Below are 20527 nucleotides of genomic sequence, written 5' to 3'. Positions count from 1 at the left end.
ACCCAAAACCATCCCAGTCTTGCCTCTCTAAATTTGTCCCCAGGTATTAAAAAGTGAATGAATGATTAAATAAATGATATTTATAAATAATTCGCATTGAAGTAAAGAAAAGTAAGAAGTGCGTTTTTGTTGCGCTTATTTTTTTACGTCTACGTTTTTACATATGGAAAAAACAACAATTGTAAAATAAATTACATTTCTGATAAATGTATATAATATAGCCACGTTCACGGTTTGCTACAAAATGAAAACCATACTTTCTGGCGAAATTTATTTTTTGTTTTTGACGTCATAACTGTGAGACGGAAGTGTATTTGCAGGAGTCATCTCGGTGACGTCCCTTCGCGGGCAGTTGCTTTAAGATAACAGTTTAATAACAGTTGCTCCAAATATGCGCTTCTTAACGACATAACGAATAATTTGCATTCAGATCGGAGAGTTTCTATCATGTCAGCGTGAACGGAAGCTGTGCTCGACCCAGTTACACATGCTCAGTTAGTTTTCGACGCACTAAACTGTCATCATGTCGTTTCTAGTGGACTCAGTCATTATGTTCACCTCACAGGTAATGCTGAGCTGGAAGAGTCGACTGGTAGTAACTCGTGTTTAACTTCGTACACCCGGACATGCAGTGACAGGTCTAAGCTTTGACTCTCAAGTGTATCCTCCCAATATCACACCGAAAACGCATTTTGAAGACTGTTAGCTTGGTGCTAGTTTACAGATGTTACAGACCTTGCTAAATATCGAGTTGTGGTTGTAAATAACTTCATTTAACAGAAGAATAACAACAACTTACAAGTTGTTGTCTTACCTAAGCAAAAGCGCCTTTACTAAAATGTAAGCTTTGAGAGTACAATTTGAGAGAATGTTTACATCCCTTGAGTACTTTAATGTGTACTTTAATACATGGTGATTTTAACAAAAGAACATTCAGGCTGTTTCCTAGTGAATTGCGAGGATAGAAATACAGTAGGTTTGCTGTGCAGGAGAACTTGTGGATTATGTAGTTTCACACTCTACAAGTAGGTTTAGCTGAGTTTCGTCAGCTTCACACTTGTGAATGTTGGATTTGCTTGTTGCAGAATGAATGCTTGTTTTGTAAGGTGGGTGGAAATCCATGACCGATGTTGTGCCAAAAACTGATTTCCAATGTTTCCATGTGTTTTTTAAGTGTAATGTCTTTACTTATATTTGTAAATTGACTTTAGTGAACAGGATTTGTAAAGGGTTTATATAGAAACTTTAAAAATTACCAGTTTTTCAAGTATCTTCATAACTCTGTGTTATTGTACCTACATTATAACCAAGCCAGTCCCTTTTGGACACTTGAAATATGTTTCCTGAACTATTGTTATATATGTTGTAATTTCTGCTGTCCTCTTGGTCAGATTACTCTTTTTTTAAGTGTTTTTTTTTTCTTACTTGATAAATAAAGGATTTATAAAAGTCACTGCCAAAACCTGATTTTGGCTTGTGACAGGAATGTTGAGGCTCAGGATGACTTGGCATATAAAAACAGTTTTTGGCAGACGATCACTTTTTGGCACAACACCTGATTGCAAATAGGTGATAAGCATTTTTGGTGTAGGGCTGCAAATTGGGAAAGAGAACTTGAACTGCCATTGATCCCAGTGATCCTACAGCTTACTGGACATTTTCATAGCCAGTAAGCTGTGATAATGTGAGAATTAGCTAGTGAACGGGCACCTATACCAGAAACCTGAAGCTGAAGACATGCTTTCGTATTTAACTTAAGCACATATTTATTCGAACAAATCCATCAAACTATCTCTAGCTCTGATAAGCTGAAATTTGATGGTATGCACATACCTCCCACTTTATTCCACACAGGTTCTGTTCTTTGGTTTCGGCTGGTTGTTCTTTATGCGGCAGCTGTTCAAAGACTATGAGGTACAGTGTCTTTACTTACAAATTATCACCAGGATGGATAATAATAAATCTAATAAGAAAAATGTAAGCGTTTAGGTTGCGTTGTAATTAATTAAATGTGTTTTTGTTTGTGTGCAGGTGCGGCACTATGTTGTCCAGGTGGTTTTCTCTGTCACCTTTGCTTTTTCATGCACGATGTTTGAGCTCATTATCTTTGAGATTCTGGGTGCCTTAAGCAGCAGGTTGGTGTATTTTCTGTGAGATTTTAGTGTGTTTTGTTGCTTACAGTCAATGAAAGACGTGAGCCTTTATGTGTTTGCAACAGTTCCAGGTATTTCCACTGGAAGCTGAATCTCTACGTGATTCTGCTGGTTCTAATCTTTGTGGTGCCTTTCTACATTGGTTATTTTGTTGTCAGCAACATCCGCCTATGTAAGTTCGCCACTTTTGCCCACTAAAAAAAATCAGATTTTATCACTTAAAGTTTTTTAAACTGTTTGACATCTCTCGGAGCAGTGCAGAGACAGCGGCTTCTTTTTGCCTGTATGGTGTGGTTTACCTTCATGTATTTCTTCTGGAAGTTGGGAGATCCATTCCCCATCTTGAGCCCGAAACATGGTGAGTGCACATAGCTCACTTTATTAACCACCAGTCACTTTTATGTTCTCACACTGCATAGAGTATTTCAAACATTATAATTTTTTTTTTTAAATACAGAGGTCCCATCTCTAATATTGTACTTTGGAAAGAGTGTTGAAGGGCAAGCGAAGAGTTGTGATGCTTCAGTCTGATGCTTTGTGGGGGGGGGTTGTGTTAGGGATTTTATCCATTGAGCAGCTAATCAGTCGTGTTGGTGTGATCGGAGTCACTCTCATGGCTCTGCTGTCTGGGTTTGGTGCCGTCAACTGTCCCTACACCTACATGTCCTACTTCCTCAGGTAAGCTCCAATGTGAGTGTATTCGGACAACACTTTCAGCTATGCTACGTGAAACAGAAAGTATATTTTTAGCAGGGCTTAAAATGAGGTAAATACAACTTCTGTTAAACAACAGCATATGATGCATTACACAGTGTCATGATTTATTTAACAAAGATGGATGAATCCAGAAGCAGCGTTTGAAAAACTAAGCCCACCCTTACTTCTTCCATAGGAATTAAGAGGGAAAGTAACAGCCAGGTGCTGATAATCAAATGCATTTGATTAAGCGATCATTAGCAGATCAGTTTGCCGGTCTGGAGCATTCGGGTGTGTATTAAAACAGTGCCAAGGAGGAAAGATATCTGCAGTGATCTTACAGTAACAATGGTCACTGCCTGTCAATCTGGGAAGGCTTATATAGCTGTCATTTACAGCAAGAAACATTACTCATAAACAGAAGACATTTAAGACAGCTGCCAATCGTTCCAGAAGTAAACATCCCAACAAAGTCACCTCAAGGTCAGACTGTGCGACGCTCAGAGAAACTAAAAACACCAAGAGCTATATCTCAGATTCTACTGAAGAATTGTGGTTGGTTTGGAGGGTTTTCAGAAAGCCACTTTGCTCTAAAAGGAACGTGGCAGCATGAGTTTGGTTTGTATGTGAAGAAACCACAAGACATCTTTGGAGTGGAGATGTTTGGTCATATTGAACAGTGTCATGTGTAGCAGAAACTAAACAGAGCATATTAGCACAAACGCCTCATACTCATACTCAGCATAGGAGACCCACTCCCCGTCTATCAGTCTCACAAACGTGTGGGATTGATAAACTGGGAAACGGTTAACTGAGGTTATTGCTGTTAAAATGGTTTCACAAGCTGTTGCATCATGGTGTATACTTAGTTTTTCACACTGCTTCTATGTTTTTGTCTTAGTTTTGTGAAATAGTGACACAGTGTAACATGTCACATCATGGTTTGTTCTTAAATAATTTTAGAGCCTGCTAGCCAGACGGCTTTATTATTATAATATCCTGATAATTGAAATAGGCTGTACATTCTTTTTACCATGACTGTAATCATGCATTATATTAATCTGAGTCTCACTGATTATCATACTGACTTTTATCTTTTTTTCATGGCAGAACTCAAACAAAGGATGACACTGCCTTTATGCTTTGTGCTTTTGTTGCGTTCATAGAAATGTAACAGACAGTGACATCCTTGCTCTGGAGAGACGGCTGCTTCAGACTATGGACATGATTGTCAGCAAAAAGAAACGGTAAGAAAAGACTTTTTGTTTTTTCTTAAACTACAAAAACATATTTGTGTCGCATTTCATAGATTTTTTTTTTTTTTTAAACTATTTTTAAAGAATTGCTATGACCCGGAGGCAGATGTACCAGCGTGGGGAAGACCAGAACAAACAGACAGGATTCTGGGGCATGATCAAGAGTGTCACCTCGACACAAACGGGCAGTGAAAGTATCCTTTATGCCTATAATGAATAAAACTTGACACACGGGGTTGCCACAGCAGTTTTACGTGGTGCAACATGATGGGATTTGTAACTTATTTGAAGCCTAATTTCTGTGATTTTTCAGCTGTTACTGAATATCTCCATTTTAAGTGGGCTTAAATATTTGTAGTCATCCTTGACTTCTTTCTCCAGACCTCTCTCTGGTCCAGCAGGAGGTTGACGCTCTTGAGGAGTTGAGTCGGCAGCTTTTTCTTGAGACCGTAGACCTCCAAGCCACTAAGGTAACAAGTGTGCATGTGTGATCACACGCACACTTTGCTGTGGACTTTGGAGACCTTCTCTAATTTATTTTATATATTTTTAAAATTCCTCATCTATAACAAGTTGAACATCCCATCTCAGTTGTGATTTCTGTTCTTTTGATTAGAACCCAACCGATTTATCAGTGGGCCACTAGTATGATCTGATACTAGCTATTTGCTGGTGTATCTGTATTGGCACTTGCAACAGCTGATTGACTGACTATACAAGAGAGGAGAAACACCCTTCAATCTTGCTACAACTGTTGATGCTGCATAGTTTGCCCACCAGAGGGCACTCTCCAACCACTCTGGTGGGAGCATGCATATTGGGAACTGATCTGGGCAGAGTTGGGCAAAACTTGAGCAAGTAAATTAATAACTACCCATAACAAATGGAGTCAGTGAGTCTGCCAATGTATTGGAATATCTTATTTTTTACATCAGCAAATATCTGTCTGAAATATTAGCTGGACTCTTGCTGAAACCAGGTCCAGTATTCAGGTCCCTTTTCACTCTTGCTTATTCTTCAGTAAGTATCAAGTAAAGAATTCAGGTCATGTTATGACTTAATAGCTGTTCAGCTTTCATCATCATTACTCTGTTAAGCTTAGTTATTGATCTGTAACATATCAGGGTCCTTATAACATATGCACTAGCATGAGTCCCTAGCATGATGTGAACCATTTACATTGCCTGTCCACCATATAGAGGATTACACCACTACTCCTTGTAAAATGCTGATTCTAAAATGTTAATAACGTGGCAAGTGTGGTTGTTATTTTTGTGATTTAAGCAGGTAAGGTTTAGTCTGAAGCACAAAGCGACATGCATGCCTGTGTTTTCCATAGAAACCATTGTTTAATTGAATGTTTTGATTAAATCCAAGAGGACTCTGACACCATAACAGCACATCCTGCCTTTATAGACACATTTATTTATACACACTACGCCCTTTTCTTGTATGTAGGGTAAATGATTTGCAAATTTTTTAACACCACCTTTCTTTATCTGCAGGAGCGAATTGAGTACTCAAAGACATTCCAGGGAAAATACTTTAACTTCCTTGGCTACTTCTTTTCCATCTACTGTGTGTGGAAAATCTTCATGGTGAGAATATTCACATAATGTACTCTGGCTTTGTTTTTGTTTTTTTCCATTCATAATGACATACATAGTTTTGGTTACATAGTAAGTGTCACTGTGTATCTTTATTGCACTAGATGTAATAAAATGTTATTCTTCTTGTAATCATAGGCCACTATAAACATAGTGTTTGATAGAGTGGGAAAGACGGATCCAGTGACGAGGGGCATTGAAATTACGGTGAACTACCTGGGCATTCAGTTTGATGTGAGACACACACCCATGCACTCACAAACACAAAGCTGTGTTTCGATTAGTTCATAAGACTCGACCCAAACATAAACAATACTTGTCTTACCTTAATGTTTAAAAATGAATTTTTTTTACTGAAATTTCATGTTATGGGGCCTTTTTTTGTTCTCCAGACACGTCTCCATAATTTAGCTGTGTAAATATGTCCCCATAACATGAGTAATACACAAGACCTGCAGCAATGTCATATGTCATGTAGACTTGTTTTCTGCAAGAACTCTGATCATGCTCATTATTTTTTTGAGTTCTCACAGTTCACAATTAAAGATCCTTGGAGTCACTTTTGAATTTAAATGAATAAATGGCTACAAAATAAAATCTTTTATTGGTTTTTGCCTGCACTATTTCTCACGCCACTGTTTTTCTTATTGATTTTTTGTCTTTCTCACTTTTCAGGTCAAGTTTTGGTCCCAACACATTTCTTTCATCTTGGTGGGAATAATCATCGTCACGTCGATACGTGGCTTACTCATCACCCTCACCAAGGTAAAGCTGTCACTTCATAAGGTCTTTTTAGGCAGTTCATCTTGATCCTCATGATCAGTTTAATGAAACATTTTCTGCTGCTTATTTTTAGTTTTTCTACGCAATATCAAGCAGCAAGTCTTCCAATGTCATTGTGCTTGTCCTCGCTCAGATCATGGTGAGTGTGTCTGCCTTACGCCTATGTTTTTAAGAAAACCTGCAGCCTACAAATGACCGTGAATCTGAATCTTTGTTGTCATCGTAGCAATGAAACTGAGGCGCAATTCTCTCTGTGCAAAAAAGAAAAAAATCCACACAGTTCCTCAATAAAATGTAAAAATTAAATTAAAAATATATAGAAAAATATGTCTATAAACATCAAACACAATTGTTTCCATGTTGCACTAGCCTCCACTTGCCGGTGTTGATTTAAATACCAGCAATAACCTGTGGTTGTAAACATGAGACTGAGTTGTAAGATTGTAAACATTGCATAACAAGTTATACTGAATCAAATTGTCTGTAACTGTAATTTGGCAATCAGACGTTTCTGTGCATCTCAATCCAATAGGGGATGTATTTCGTGTCATCTGTGCTGCTGATGCGTATGAGCATGCCATTGGAGTATCGCTCCATTGTGACAGAGGTTCTGGGAGAGCTGCAGTTCAACTTCTATCACCGCTGGTTTGATGTCATCTTCCTGGTCAGCGCTTTGTCCAGCATCCTCTTCCTTTATCTGGCCCACAAGCAGGCACCAGAAAAACACATGGCACTCTGATCTCCTGAAGTACATCACCTCTCTTTGGACTCGTGATGCATGGGCTAACTTTTAAATTTGGAATTTAGAGATATCCAAAATTACATTATTTTATATGTATATGTTGGACATATTTACCTGGACTGCCTTTTCCTGAATCAGGAATGGTGGATTTTGAGGAATAAGTTTTGGGGACCTTTTGGGGCTAAGAGAACAACTTTGAACTTGGACTCTCTTGAAATTAAAGTATTTACAGAACATTATTATTAGGTTTTTTTGATTTTCTATTTGAAAATACAAACACTGTTTCATTTGTTTACTACATTCTTTTCTTTCTTCATTGTCATGATTGGAGCTGACCTGGGGCCTGTTCACCATATGTCAGTCAACGTTTTAGCTGGATGAAATTGTAAATGGTTTGGTTTAAGGCCACATTTTTCACCATCTTGGATTATTTGCCACAGCAGCATACTAAGACCACACCTACTCCTTTTACTTTATTGTAAATTACCATCCATCGATTATGCATATACCATATTCAGGGTCGCTGCAGGCTATGCCAGCTGTCTTAGGTGAGAGGCAGAGTACATGCTGGACAGGCGGCCAGTCTATCACAGGGCTAACGCATAGTGGCAAACAGCCATTTAGAACTATCAGTTAGCTGTCAGTACCTGGAGAAACCCACGCAACCAGGGAAATCATGCACACTCCACTCAGAAAGGCCTCGGCGACCTGGTGGATTTGACCTCGCTGTAAGGGAAAAGTGCTTACCGTCGCACCACCATGCTTTCTGTTAATTATAAATGACATAAAGATTAAATTTCAAACTGCAGATCACTGCACAACCCTGGCTGCATGGTACACTGATGATACCAGGAGCATTTAAAGTGGGGAGAATGATGCGTGATTGTCACGATCCTCGAGTGTACTGTGAGTCGTTGCTGTTAGGGAGATACCACTTTAGTTGGGAGGGAATAATAAATATAATGTATTACTACCACATATTTGCAAACCAAGGTGTGATTTCTTCTCCTTGCTTTTAAATAATTATGAAGAAAATATTTTTGAATATGCAATAACAAGAATATCCAGTGAGTTAACTTTACCTTTTAAAAATAAAAAACACTGATAGAACGTGCCAGTTTTTCAAAGAAGGAGAAGGCCACCTGCTATACTCTTGAAAATCAGCTGATAAATATTTTGGTGGACAGGCTGACTTTTCCAGCTGGGTTCAAGTCAGACCCAGCTGATCTTCTCTCGTTGAATATATATATTTTATTAATTTCCCCCTTTTCACATTTGCTTTGAAAGTAGGTTAGCATTTACCCATTTGAATTTATTGTATTTTCCTTTTTTTGTTTCAGCTCCTTGGTGTGCAGCTTGCTTGATCAGAATATTTGAAAAGCTCATTAATCGGACAATGGACACATATATATTTGACATTTAAATATCTTTACCTTTTGGGTTTCTTTTTTCCTCATGTTTTAGTATGAAAGCATATTTGAAGGATTTTTTCATGACATATAATTTTAGATCCCTCACTTGTTTTTGCTGCTTTTATGCTCATCTACCAGAACCTCTTGCTCCAGTGGGGTCAGACTTTGTGGTCTCTCACTCCTCTAAACAGAGTGTGCACAAATCATTTTCTTTTATCGGTATACATCCACATTTAATAATCATGCGAGGCCAAAAGCTTCTCGGATGACACAAGCAGCCTCCGTCCTTGGATCTTTCTTTTTTTCTTCCAATGAAAAGATCAAAATGCCGCTTGTGATCCACATCCTGAAGTGGCTGTAAGTTTTGACAAATATGCTGTTTTTAGCTGCCAACAAAAAGATATTCATGAAGTTGATCTTTTTTCAGATCACACCTTTGTTTATTCGTGTTTCAAAAACTTTTCATTTATTTATAAATCAGACAGCAAATTAAATTTTAAATATTTCGAACATTTATTAAAAGCAGGAGAAAAAAAGAATACATTAAAGGTCGCAGTGTTTACTGGCAGTATTAATATTGTGTTCATTCTCGGTGCTGTGCTAGTCATAGTAGGAAGGATATTACTCATCTCCGCAAACACACTCATCAAAAGGCAGTTCAAAGGATCGTTGGGCAAACGTTCCTGAAATTTCTCGATATTCACAAAGATGTTTTTCTCAGCCATGTCATACAGTTGAAGCAGCTACTCTGCGATGATTCAGATTTTGACAGTAAGTTTGAAGTCTTCACTTCATGTCCTATTGTTTCTGTCAACTTAAAAAAATCTTTTGATATTAAGTCTTTGTGAGAAGCCAAGCTGACTGGTTAAAATAAACAGAAGAAAAAGAAACAGATCAACATCAAATTAGGCCAAATCAGGAGAGGGGTCCTTCAGGTCGCTCCTCACAATCTCTCATCAATGCTTTCTGTAGACGAAGATGATGACACGGATGAGTTCTAAATAAGAGAAAACACAGACGTTATTAAGGACAATGAGCTTTTTTCCTGTATGTTTTTAGTTCAGAGATGATTGAGAAAAGGTGATGAGAGGTATTTTATCAAGCAAATGAAAATACTATAACCAAGGCCAAAATTCTGCAGTTATAGTACAAGCAGATTTAATGTTTACTATGCTCCTGATCCTAGTTTGGTGTGTTAGCATGCAAACAGCAGCCACAGAGTACAGCTGACGATGATGGGAATGACGTTTTTTAAAGGCATTTGGTCATCATCAGTGTCAGATAAATGTTACAGTTCATTCTTTGTCTTGTCTTCCTTACAGCAGATGGCTGCCATTCTCCGAGCCTGGTTCTGCTAGATGTTTCTTCCTGTTAAAAGGAAGTTCTTTTTTCTTCACATCTTTGCCAAATGCTTGCTCATAGGGGTTTGTTTGATGGTTGGGCTTTTCTCTGCATTGTAGAGTCTTTACCTTACAGTGCCTCGAGGCAACTGTTGTTTAGTGCTATATAAATAAAACTGAATTGAATTCTGAGGAAAAGATGGACGTCTGAACAAGTTTCCTCTCATCCAGTCATCGAATTATTTACACCAAACCTTGTAAACCTCACCGTGGCACTAAAAGGAAACCCAGGGGCTACTCAGAGCCAGTATTTATTCTCTGGGGACTATGAATGTTTTCGAAACAATTAGAAACTACTTCTCACCCTCTGTCTTTCTGGTTCAGTCGGGGTTGTAGGTCTTGCTTCCTCTTCCTCCAGTCTCTCCTTCCTGCTGGCTTCTGGAGTTTTTGCACTGTGGACTTGAGCGTAAGATGTTTCCCCGAGGAGCTGGCGTGTGATAGGCACTCCTTGAGCTTTGAGCTTTTCATAGACGCTCTTTTTAGCCACCAACATTTCCAGATAATTCCCACTGCCTTGGATAATCTTCACCACGTCATCATGATGGCTCTGCTCTACATTCACCCCGTTCACCTCAACCACAATGTCATCATCCTCCATGCCTACCTTGTCAGCTACTCCACCCTTCACCACCTGGAACACAGTGTGTCTTATCACTTATCAGTTGTGCTTAAAGTGTCAATGGTCAAATTGTGGACATTATTTTAAGCCTTACATTTTGAAGGTAATGGCCGCACACTCCCTGGATGCTATTTAGATGAAAGCCAAAGCCATCTGAGGTCTTCTCCAGTTTACACAGTTTAGGCCTGAGTTCCTCTTTCCTCTCTGCAGCAGGCGTGCTTGATCTTGTAGGAATGGGTAAGTTAACAGCTTCTTTGTAACTGGGTGGTGAGTTGGAATCATTCATCTCCTCCAAGAAAAGCAGAGGAGGAACTTTCCCCTGTGAATGATACAACATGATATAATTTAGACCACCTACAGGGATTACTTAACAGACAAGATGTTGGCGCCCTGGCTCACCAGCTTATACACTCGGTCTGTGTCTTTGTCCACTACTAGGAGGCAACATTTGTTGCCACTCTGCTTGATCCTGTCTACCACCTCCTCATGGCGGCAGCTCTCCACATCTCTGCCATCCACAGCCACCAGCCTGTCCATTTCCTTCAGGCGCGCTTTTTCTGCTGAACTGCCTCTCTCTATGTCCCTGATGAAGTGTCCTGCATGGAGTCATGGAGCACATTATTAAAATGCAGCCTTCTTTGGACAGTATAATCTACAAAACATAGTCATTATAATCATGCCTGCTTGATTGGGCTCCTCTCTAAGGGTGAAGCCGTATCCATCAGATCCTTTGGTTATGTTGATGATGCGTGGTTCTTGAGGGAGGTACTTTGTTGTGGCTAACCACGAGCCAATCTTTGCATGAGTCTTCTGATAGAACTTGTCTGTTTCCTCGTCGACCAGTAGGAACATGATATGGCTGCCTGCCCGTTTAATTTTGTCCACTGCTCCTTCGTGTGTGATGTTTTCTATGTTTTCCCCGTTGATCTCCACCAGACGGTCACTGAGTTTGACCCCTGCCCTTTCAGCTGTGCCTCCTGGGGTCACTTCTGTCATGAAAAGTCCACGCTCACCTGGACATGATGATAAAAAAAGGAATTTTTTTAAACATAATTGAACAGTTTTCTTGATAGCTCTCTACAGACTAAAAAGAAAAAAGTCATCCCTTTTGAAGTTTAACCAAAATCCTAATTTTAATTTGTGATAGTATTTTTTTTGTATCTATTACTACTGAAATACCTTTCAAAGATAAGTGCACAGAAAACACTGCAACAAGTTAGATATAAAGTCCAGGTCTGAAAAGTGAAATCGTTGCAAAGGTCTTTAAATCTTCATGTGGAAGGTGACTCCCAAAGAAAATCACATAAAAGTCTATAATGAATGAGCATGGTTGTCTAACTATTTCTGTGACTGGACTATAACAGACTGTTGTCCGTACCAGGGTGAATCCTCTTGCCTGAGGACAGCAAGGATAGGGTCATGCACAGCCTGAACTGGATAAGTGGAATAAAATAGATAGCTGGACAGAAGTCTGTAATGATACTTAAGCTCCCTTCAACACTATCATGATTAGTTCTGGTTTTAGCCACTGTTTTCAAGCCTTATTGACTACTATACATATGAGGCATTAGGAAATGCTCTATTAGCAAATAAATACGCTTTTAGATGGAACCACTGTAAGTGTCATATAAATGGGTACTTCCAAAGTTAAGTCATTTGAGTTTAGCAAATCTAAACTTCCACTGTCCAGCGTCAAATGGCTTTTATTACTATAAATTGTCCTCCTATGGCCTTTTTTATTCTAACACTTACTCAGAATTGGGAGTCCCTGCATCCTCTCCTTACCTTCAACTGAGCGAATAGAAAACCCAAAGCTTGAGCTGGACTTAACCAAGTAGCAGAGTTTGGGTTTTAGACGATGTTTTTCCACTCCATTGGCAACTGGCTTGCTTCCAGGGTTGGAAAGGTTTACTCCCTGGGCTTTTGCTTGCTTGTAGGAGGATTCATCGAGAATGTGAAATGTGACAGATGTTCCACTGTTTTTCACCAGGTCCACCACCTGTCCAGGAAAAAAAGATGCTTGTCACAGCAGAACTGGTCTAAGAGTTGTTATTGATTTGATTAATGCACTGCAGTATTTCTGCATCCTGCTCACTTCAGAATGCGAACATTCATCGACAAATGTTCCATTGACCCGGAGGATGCGGTCTCCGTCTTTGATGCCAGCCAGCTCAGCTGGACCTCCCATTTCCAAGCAGCGGATCAGGTGACCCTCCTCGCCATTTTCCACCCTCAGATAGAAGCCAAATGTCTGTTTTGGTTTCTTGGATAGGGTAAACACCCGTGGCTTGTACCCAGCCATGTCCTAACAAAAAAGGTGAAAAGCACACACATGACAATCACAGTGGTAAAGTCATGACATTAAATACACCTGTCACTACTAATGCTTGACTTACAGGCATATCTTCATTTTTTTAACACCTCCCGCCACCCTTTGTATTGTTACTGCCTCTGGTCTTAAATCTGGTAAATATATAAGTAGAGTAGAAACTATTACTGGACCTTAAGGACCAGTAGGAGGGTTGCTTCAGATCAATAATCTTACAGTTAACCTTTCATGCTGGGTTTGCAACAGAAGTTAATGGTTAATAGCAAACATAGCTGACAGTGGTGATGACTCTCTATAAAAAAGCAGCTTGGACTTTGAATGAACAATAAGAACTTCTGCTGCAATTCTTGCTGGATTGTTATTCCCATACAGGAAGGTCTGTGTGTGCACATGTACTGGCTTATTTATTCAGCCAATAATGTAGCAAATAATGGCAAAAAAAACCAACGACTTTATTTAAGCAGGCAGGTTAAAATAATTTTTTTGTTTGTATTCCTTATACCTTTACATTTAGTTTTTACCTGTTCTAGATTTAAGTGTGTAGAATTTATGTTTGCACTGAATGCAATCTTAAAGTGTCATCTTAAAGATCACATTGTTTATAGATCCGGTATCTAATTAATAAGAGCCCTGAGATTACAAATTTATGTCTATAATCTCAGTAATATCTTGTGTCAGTTTACTATAACACAAGCAACACAGCTCACCCTCAAGAAACACTCATCAGACAACATTTTCCATTATTCTTAAAATGAATTTATAAGATAGCATAGATCTAGTTTTGAATGTGACATTGAAAAATTTTAACTAACTACACGATCTCTGAAAAATTACATACAGCGTAGTTGAGTGTTTATAATATACTCACCAGCCTGTCTCTCCTGGCGTCTGAATCTCAAAGGAGAGCTCACCTGTTACTGTTTAGCTGTTATCTATGTATCTTTAACCTGTCTACCTCCTCCTTCCTGCCCCTTTTCCTTCCCCCTTCAGGGACTTTGACAGGCCAAAGGTTAGCCTAAAGGCTGAGTTATTTAACAGTTTCTAGGCTCACAAATATCTGCAGATGCGTTACAAGGTGGGCAGTCAGCTGTTTAGTGGTCAAAGGTACAAAATGCAGGTGGCAAAAAAACAATGTACAATCATTGCAGCACACACAGTTATTACAGCATTGTGAAATTTTAGTTATAATCACTAACACCGTATTGTGAAATGACTACAAAAATGCATAATTAAATTTTTACTTGAAAGAAAAAAAAGGATGGGTTCTTATTAAAACTTGACAAAGAATTACCTAAATTGTGTTATAGCAAAAAGGTCAATAAATTTGCATGAAATAGTACTTAAAAAGCCATTTCATGTAATGTAAATATAATCACTAGAGATGAGGATCAAGAGCTGGTTCTTTTGGAGAACCTGTTCCCAGTTGTTCAGTTACTTTGAGTTTTGAGTTCGCCTGCCTATCGAGCCCACTTATCTGTTTCATTTGCACTTGTGCTAATAAGCTAATTTCAGTTTGTGTCCTGGAGGAGGAAATTTATTTTTACAGTTTCTACAATGTGGATATTAACATTTTGCTTATAGTTTGGACAAAAGGAGGAGAGCCCAGTGTTTAAGTGCAAACTGCATCCAGGACAGAACACAACTTCTGCTCTTTACAAGCACCTGCACAAACAGTATGCTAATGCTAAGTTAGCCAAGAATCCAGAGTGATGTTAAAGCTGAGTTGAGTAAATACCGGCCCCATTGCAGCAGCTTGACCTTGAAGTTCAACAGGTAACAAAGCCAGTGATGAGCAATCAGGCTGCAGCTTCCCTTGCTGTTCATGTTTCTAACATAGAATCACTATGATGATCGCTTTAAAGTCTTTTTGTTCGGATTTTGATCTTTGCTTTATGCTGTCAGCATTGTGTTCATACCTAAATAAAAGAGAAAGAGAAAGATCACACGTGTGTCCTCATTAGGATAGGTTAGTGTGTGGAAATGCAGCCTATAGGATTATTTTGTTAAATAGTATTTATGAAACAAGGAGTTTCAGGTCATTTTAATGAGTAACATGAAAGTTACTTAATAGTGTAACAAATTACTTTCCCCTGTGAGTAATTAAGTAGCGCACTGCATTACTTTTAATTATTGTGTTCTGTGTAATTTGTGCAATACATTACTTTTTATGAGTAATGCTCCCAGAACTGATCACAACAAATAGGGGAAATGCCTACAACAGGCACAAACACTTGTATGCAATTAATTTGCATAAATGTAATGTCTTTGATATGGTGCTTAGGGATGGCAGTGACTCTCAAAGTGGAGCCAATAAGAAGCCAATGAGAATCAATAAAAGACCTGATAAGGAACCGAATCTATAAATATGGACAATGAAATCGGAATCGCTAAGTTCTTATCAATACACGTCCCTGATAATTACCCATGTGGGTGTTTCTCTTACATTTACACAACTCAAAGCTGCAATGTTTGCATTATGGCACATTCAATCCAGTCTCATTCAACAAATGTGTCATAAACTCCACCCTCAAGGTCATAATGTTCAAATCTAATTCTAATGGTTTTATTGTGATGATATGGTGTCTCTTGAGACGTGCAGTACTACACAAATGTCTTGAGCAACACTTCCTTTTTTCTAGGAAAATGTAGACTATATCTAGTAATTTAATGAAATAAAAAAGAAAATGCAGTATATAATGCTAAACAGACAGGGTTTTTCTATCTAGGTATGCTTATACTGCAATGTTAGTGTGTTTGGGGTCATTGTCATACTGAAAAATGTGGCTTTTGTTATGCAAATGGTATTGCATGGTGAATCAAAATCTGAGCGTATTTTTCTGTGTTTGTAATTCCATCAATTTTGACAACATCCCCAACACTATGGGCCTCCAATGTGTTTTACAGATGCTGCAGTCACTCGCCTTTGTTCCTTTCTCCTGACCTCTTCTGTAAATACTGATGGTGATTGAAAAATCAAGAATTTAAAATTTGGAGTCATCACTCCATTAAACCTTATTCCACCTGTTTTTAGTTCATTTCCTATGTAATTTGGCGTACCTGAGCTTTTTCCTCAATAATTCCTTCTTGACAGCCACTGAGATAATTTATGGTGAAGCTTCACTGAACAGTATGTGGATCAACTGAAGGTCCAGAGTCATGTCTCAAGTCCTTTGTTAGGTCTTTGCTTTGATGGTTTTCTGTTTCATAGCCACATGACTTTCAAATATTGTTATCTGCTGCAGATAGTTTTTTAGCCCAGTGTCCAGTTTCCTCAATTTTTTTAAGGACACACTGCACACCATGCTGAAATATACCAAGTTTTTAGGTAATAGCTCTATGGAAATTACCTTGTTGGTGCAAAAATAGTATTTTATGCCTATCAAACAGCTTTCTTTTTCATAGATTCAACGAAAGAAATGGAAAGCAGCCTTCGTCCAAAGAAAAACTTGGACAACTGTTGATCAAGACACTTTAAAATCTTTTTAATACATCCGGCTCACTGGAAGCAAAATATTAAGAAATTGTGGGCCAAGACTGTTGCACAGTACCATAATGAAGAGACAGACCAACACCGGACTAGCTATCCATTCTGTCAACGGTACAGTTGGTCTAACTTAGATACTTGTATAAAGAAATGTGTCCAGGAAGTTTGCTCCCACTGGCATTCATTGGTTACTTAAAAGTCTAAGACCCAGAGGTTAATTGGTCTTGTTTTCCAAGAAACAGCTTCACAAATTCCACCTTAGTGTCACCACTGGTTAAGAATTCCCCTCTATACCGCTTTCCCACGTCAATACTTAAAATGGTAAGGATAAAATGTTGACTTGGCTAGTCTTCTAACAGGTGGATTAAAGGGGGTCATTTATTTTTTTTAGTAAAGATCTTTGTGGTGTAAAAAAATTCAAGATAGGGTTGGTCGCAGTTAAGTTTTAATGTTTGTTGTTAACCTGGTCGTAACTCTGGATGTAAAAAGCAGTTATACGATGGCACAAAGGTGACAACCAAGGCAAAATCTGCAAAAGAAAAGTTTTATTCATTACCGAACTGGTGTTGTTGTCAATATCTTTTTAAATGTTTTATTGTATGCTACTCAGAATTTGGTTCTGGTAGTGTCCTCTCTTTCTCAAGGCCTCTGGGGAGGCCACAAAGTAGATTTGAATTCCTCTCTGTGCCTTTGAACAGAAATTATTTCAGCACTGAGTAGACGGTCAAAATAAATATGAGTGCTGTGGACTGCCAATGATGAGCCTGCGTAATATAACAAAGGAACTTTTATAGCTGCGCTTTATGCAAATGATGTCCTGACATGTTCAGATTTTAAGTTATACTTAACAATATATTTATTTTATTTGACTTATTAACTATGTATAATTTTGTTTCTATTTTATTACTATGTGCATACACACTGAGAGTTACCTTGTGTATGTCATGCTGAAAGGAAATAATTACTTTAGAATCCCAAAATTACATTAATTTGTATGCACAGAACCAAACTGCCTCTGGCAAGTTCATCTTCTAAAAAAACCTCTAGATATATTTATTTAATTTGCATAAATGCAGAAAGAAATCCTGAGTCACACTTGGATGGTGATATTAAAACTTCCACGCATGTATAAGATCCAAATATCTCGCCAGGTAATATCCATAAAGGTGTGTATCCCTTAAAAAAAGAAAATACAAGGTCTCATTTCCAGCTTACATCTTTACTATAACATAACCTATGTATCCGACATCTAACAAGCACATCTGGTCGAAAACCCTTTTCGGCAATGCTTTGTACTGGCATCAGTCTCCCTCCCCCCAATATAATTTTCCTCCTTTTTTTGGCACACTGCTACCTGTAATAGCGCATTACCACCAACAACAGTAATGTATATTGACTGATGTGCAGACCTGCTGGTGGAAAGATGTATGGATATCCATTACCATCCTTCACAGTCCACAGAAATGTGAATCACATCACTCCACGCTTTTACTGTATGGATATAATTGTTGGTGCAATGCTAGAGCACTTACCTTTAACAATAAACTGAATTATGTGTATTCAATACCTTCCACCTCTTGTACAGTAAACGGTAACAAAGTAGACACTGCTGCTGTTTTGTTTTCATCTATTGTTGAAAGCTCATTTTACTGGGAATAAACTATTCCAAAGATTCCCCTCATGGCACTAACATTGTTTTAGCTGGTTTGGTCCTAACATCACTCGGGATCAATGTCTCACTGCACCCGTGAGAAGCAAATGAAGGATCATATTAGTGTCATATTAGTGAGGTTTGCATTACTGATCTAATGCTTCTCGTTTGTATGTCTACAATATTTGTGATTTAAGCAAGTTATTTTGAAGAAGCCTCGGTTACACGAGGTCATTGTCCCTGGGGGTTCCTGGAACCAATTTTGAGAGCCAGCACTTTAGTAAATACTATACTGATGTAAAAAGTATGACGAGGTCTGTTTGTGACAACCTGGTGCGACCGACAACAGGAAATGGCAGAATTTGTGCTGGAGACTTCAATCTTTCTGCCTGTGCACCTGAACACTCAGATACCCAGTAGGGGTGTACGTACCTCCTGACCAGGCACTTATTACTGCTGATGGGTTGGCACCGATTATAACTCTCTCTCTCTCTCACTCACACACACACACACACACACACACACACACACACACACACACACACACACACACACACACACACACACACACACACACACACACACTACCAGTTTGGAGTCATATTTGAACAATCGATCTCAAGGGTTTAGGAGCCACAACCTGAGGGGAGATGAGTGGAAAGAGACTGAAATCCATTTCAGCTTGGCTTAGTGCTGATGCGTTCATAATCCATTAGCTCTTGTCATCACCTTGAATTTGCCAGAAAAAAAAAACAAAAAACACACAAACTTTGTCTTTTTGTGATGATTGGATTTTCCAAAGAAGCTGTTATTATTGAATATGGAACATAATGGCATTTAAAATATAGCTATACAAGAATATACAAAATATGCATTTATTATTTAAACAAAAGTCATAGATATCAGCCTCAAAGTGCCACCCAAGAAGTGGTTGTCTCCAACCTGTCCTAATCAGCAGGGACGCGTCGGTAATCAACATGTCATGCGATTACGATGCCCAACGGGGAGCACTATTCTCTGTCTTCATTCTGATTGGCATCCTCACATGGCTTGTTTATCTGGGCTAAGTGGCTGTGCACATGACCTGCCCGAGCCAGCTAATTAGACCAGAAGAAAGATTGGAAATGAGATGCTTGTAATAATATCCCCCTCCATTTTTTCTGGAAATCATTTGAGTGTTCAGGGCGCAAACAGTGGCTTCCCAGTAACAACACCCTTCAGAGAACAGTGACATTTTAACTTAACAAATGTGCAAGTGGCACTGAAGACACAGTGTCTGTTACCTTTTAGGGAAAAAAGTAGACATGTAATGTGTCCAGATTCAAGGCAGATACTACTGTATATCCATATTTCATCCTTAGTTCAGGAAAATATAATGATGAAAGCGAAGAACTTGACTTAAAAATAGCATCTATGATGTATGAGACCCCAATAAAATGACAAGAAAGAGTTCCCTTAATCAGAGCTTTAATGCAGACTATAAAGGATTTGCTAGCACCAAAAACATTCTGTCATTTAACAATATTGTTATTTAAAGACACATGCGCTTTAGATTTTTTTTTTAAGCAAAGGTATGAATCTGCATACAAAAGAATAAAAGAAGAGAGCCAAAAAGAGACCAAAGTAGAATCAAAAGATGGTAAAAATAAGAATGAAAACCACGCACTCTCCCACTCTCCAGTTTGTTCTTTTCAGAAATGATGAAGAGCACTCGATACACGATGTTACTGCAGAAGTACAGCTAGGTATACAGTAGTAATGGGCACAAGCATTTTCAAGCCACGGGAGCTACAAGTACCTCATCAAAAAAAAAAAAAAAAGAGGGCAAGACCGCCATGTGACAGTGAATTCATGAGCCCAAAGTTCAGTTTTAGGTGTGACATTAGGTCGGTCTGCCAAAACCATTCTCCTGAAGCGTTAGGCAGCTTCCAGTGTGGGTAGGATGAGTGTACAGGCAATAAAAGAGGTAAAGGCCAAGACATTTAAGGCATTTAGTTTTTCCAGAATCCTCTAACGGCGGCAGAGTGTTATGGCGGTCAGCACTGTTGCCTCACAGCAAGAAGATTGTGGGTTCCGGGCCAATGCCTTTCTGTGTGGAGACTGTATGTTCTTCCTGTGTCTGCATGAGTTCTCCCCAGGTAATCTAGTTTCCTCCCACATGTTCATTCTTTCATAAAAGTGGTTATTTGTTACATAACATCTCAACACATGGAAAAATAACCACTCACAGGTGCCATTCAGTTTTACTTTCAGAGGATTAAACTCAGCCAGAGAAAGAATCTAAGTGATGGCGATTCTTGGTGGCAAAAAACTTCCAAAAGAAATGCACATTCATAACAAAAAGGAGTTCTTAAGAGAGCACAGGAAGCATCAACAGACAATGAAACAAATATGG

The 20527-nt window shown here is 38.7% G+C and overlaps 2 protein-coding genes across 2 annotated transcripts; one reads left to right on the top strand and one right to left on the bottom strand.

Moving 5' to 3' along the window:
• Positions 1–309: 309 nt before the first annotated feature.
• gphra (golgi pH regulator A) lies at positions 310–7476 on the top strand. The gene is made up of 14 exons (XM_086266051.1): positions 310–565; positions 1855–1914; positions 2032–2135; positions 2219–2325; positions 2410–2511; positions 2711–2831; positions 4016–4096; positions 4190–4299; positions 4487–4575; positions 5611–5703; positions 5851–5946; positions 6388–6477; positions 6569–6634; positions 7028–7476. Exons 1-14 carry the CDS (start codon positions 524–526, stop codon positions 7232–7234), a joined length of 1368 nt encoding a protein of 455 aa, XP_086122177.1. The 5' UTR covers positions 310–523; the 3' UTR covers positions 7235–7476.
• A 1600-nt stretch (positions 7477–9076) lies between these two features.
• pdzk1 (PDZ domain containing 1) lies at positions 9077–13992 on the bottom strand. Its single transcript, XM_086266050.1, has 8 exons — positions 13866–13992; positions 12764–12973; positions 12454–12667; positions 11349–11681; positions 11068–11264; positions 10763–10987; positions 10354–10680; positions 9077–9646 (listed from the first exon to the last, which is right to left on the bottom strand). Exons 2-8 carry the CDS (start codon positions 12968–12970, stop codon positions 9593–9595), a joined length of 1557 nt encoding a protein of 518 aa, XP_086122176.1. The 5' UTR covers positions 12971–12973; positions 13866–13992; the 3' UTR covers positions 9077–9592.
• Positions 13993–20527: the final 6535 nt, after the last annotated feature.

Source organism: Aulonocara sp. 'chitande type north' Nkhata Bay, linkage group LG16, assembly GCF_057382095.1.
Source record: "Aulonocara sp. 'chitande type north' Nkhata Bay isolate Kocher_YH1m ecotype deep benthic linkage group LG16, A_spYH_male_GT1.1, whole genome shotgun sequence".
NCBI lineage: Eukaryota > Metazoa > Chordata > Actinopteri > Cichliformes > Cichlidae > Aulonocara > Aulonocara sp. 'chitande type north' Nkhata Bay.
The sequence above is the reverse complement of the archived record's forward strand: the minus strand, read 5'-3'. Positions and strand labels throughout refer to the sequence as shown.

Coding starts and splice junctions, on each gene's coding strand:
- gphra (XM_086266051.1), top strand. CDS start 524: ATGTCGTTTCTAGTGGACTCAGTCATTATGTTCACCTCACAG. Junction 566..1,854: donor TCATTATGTTCACCTCACAG/GTAATGCTGAGC, acceptor TATTCCACACAG/GTTCTGTTCTTTGGTTTCGG. Junction 4,576..5,610: donor TAGACCTCCAAGCCACTAAG/GTAACAAGTGTG, acceptor CTTTATCTGCAG/GAGCGAATTGAGTACTCAAA.
- pdzk1 (XM_086266050.1), bottom strand. CDS start 12,970: ATGGCTGGGTACAAGCCACGGGTGTTTACCCTATCCAAGAAACCAAAA. Junction 11,265..11,348: donor AGAGGAGCCCAATCAAGCAG/GCATGATTATAA, acceptor GACTCCATGCAG/GACACTTCATCAGGGACATA. Junction 10,681..10,762: donor GCGGCCATTACCTTCAAAAT/GTAAGGCTTAAA, acceptor ACTGTGTTCCAG/GTGGTGAAGGGTGGAGTAGC.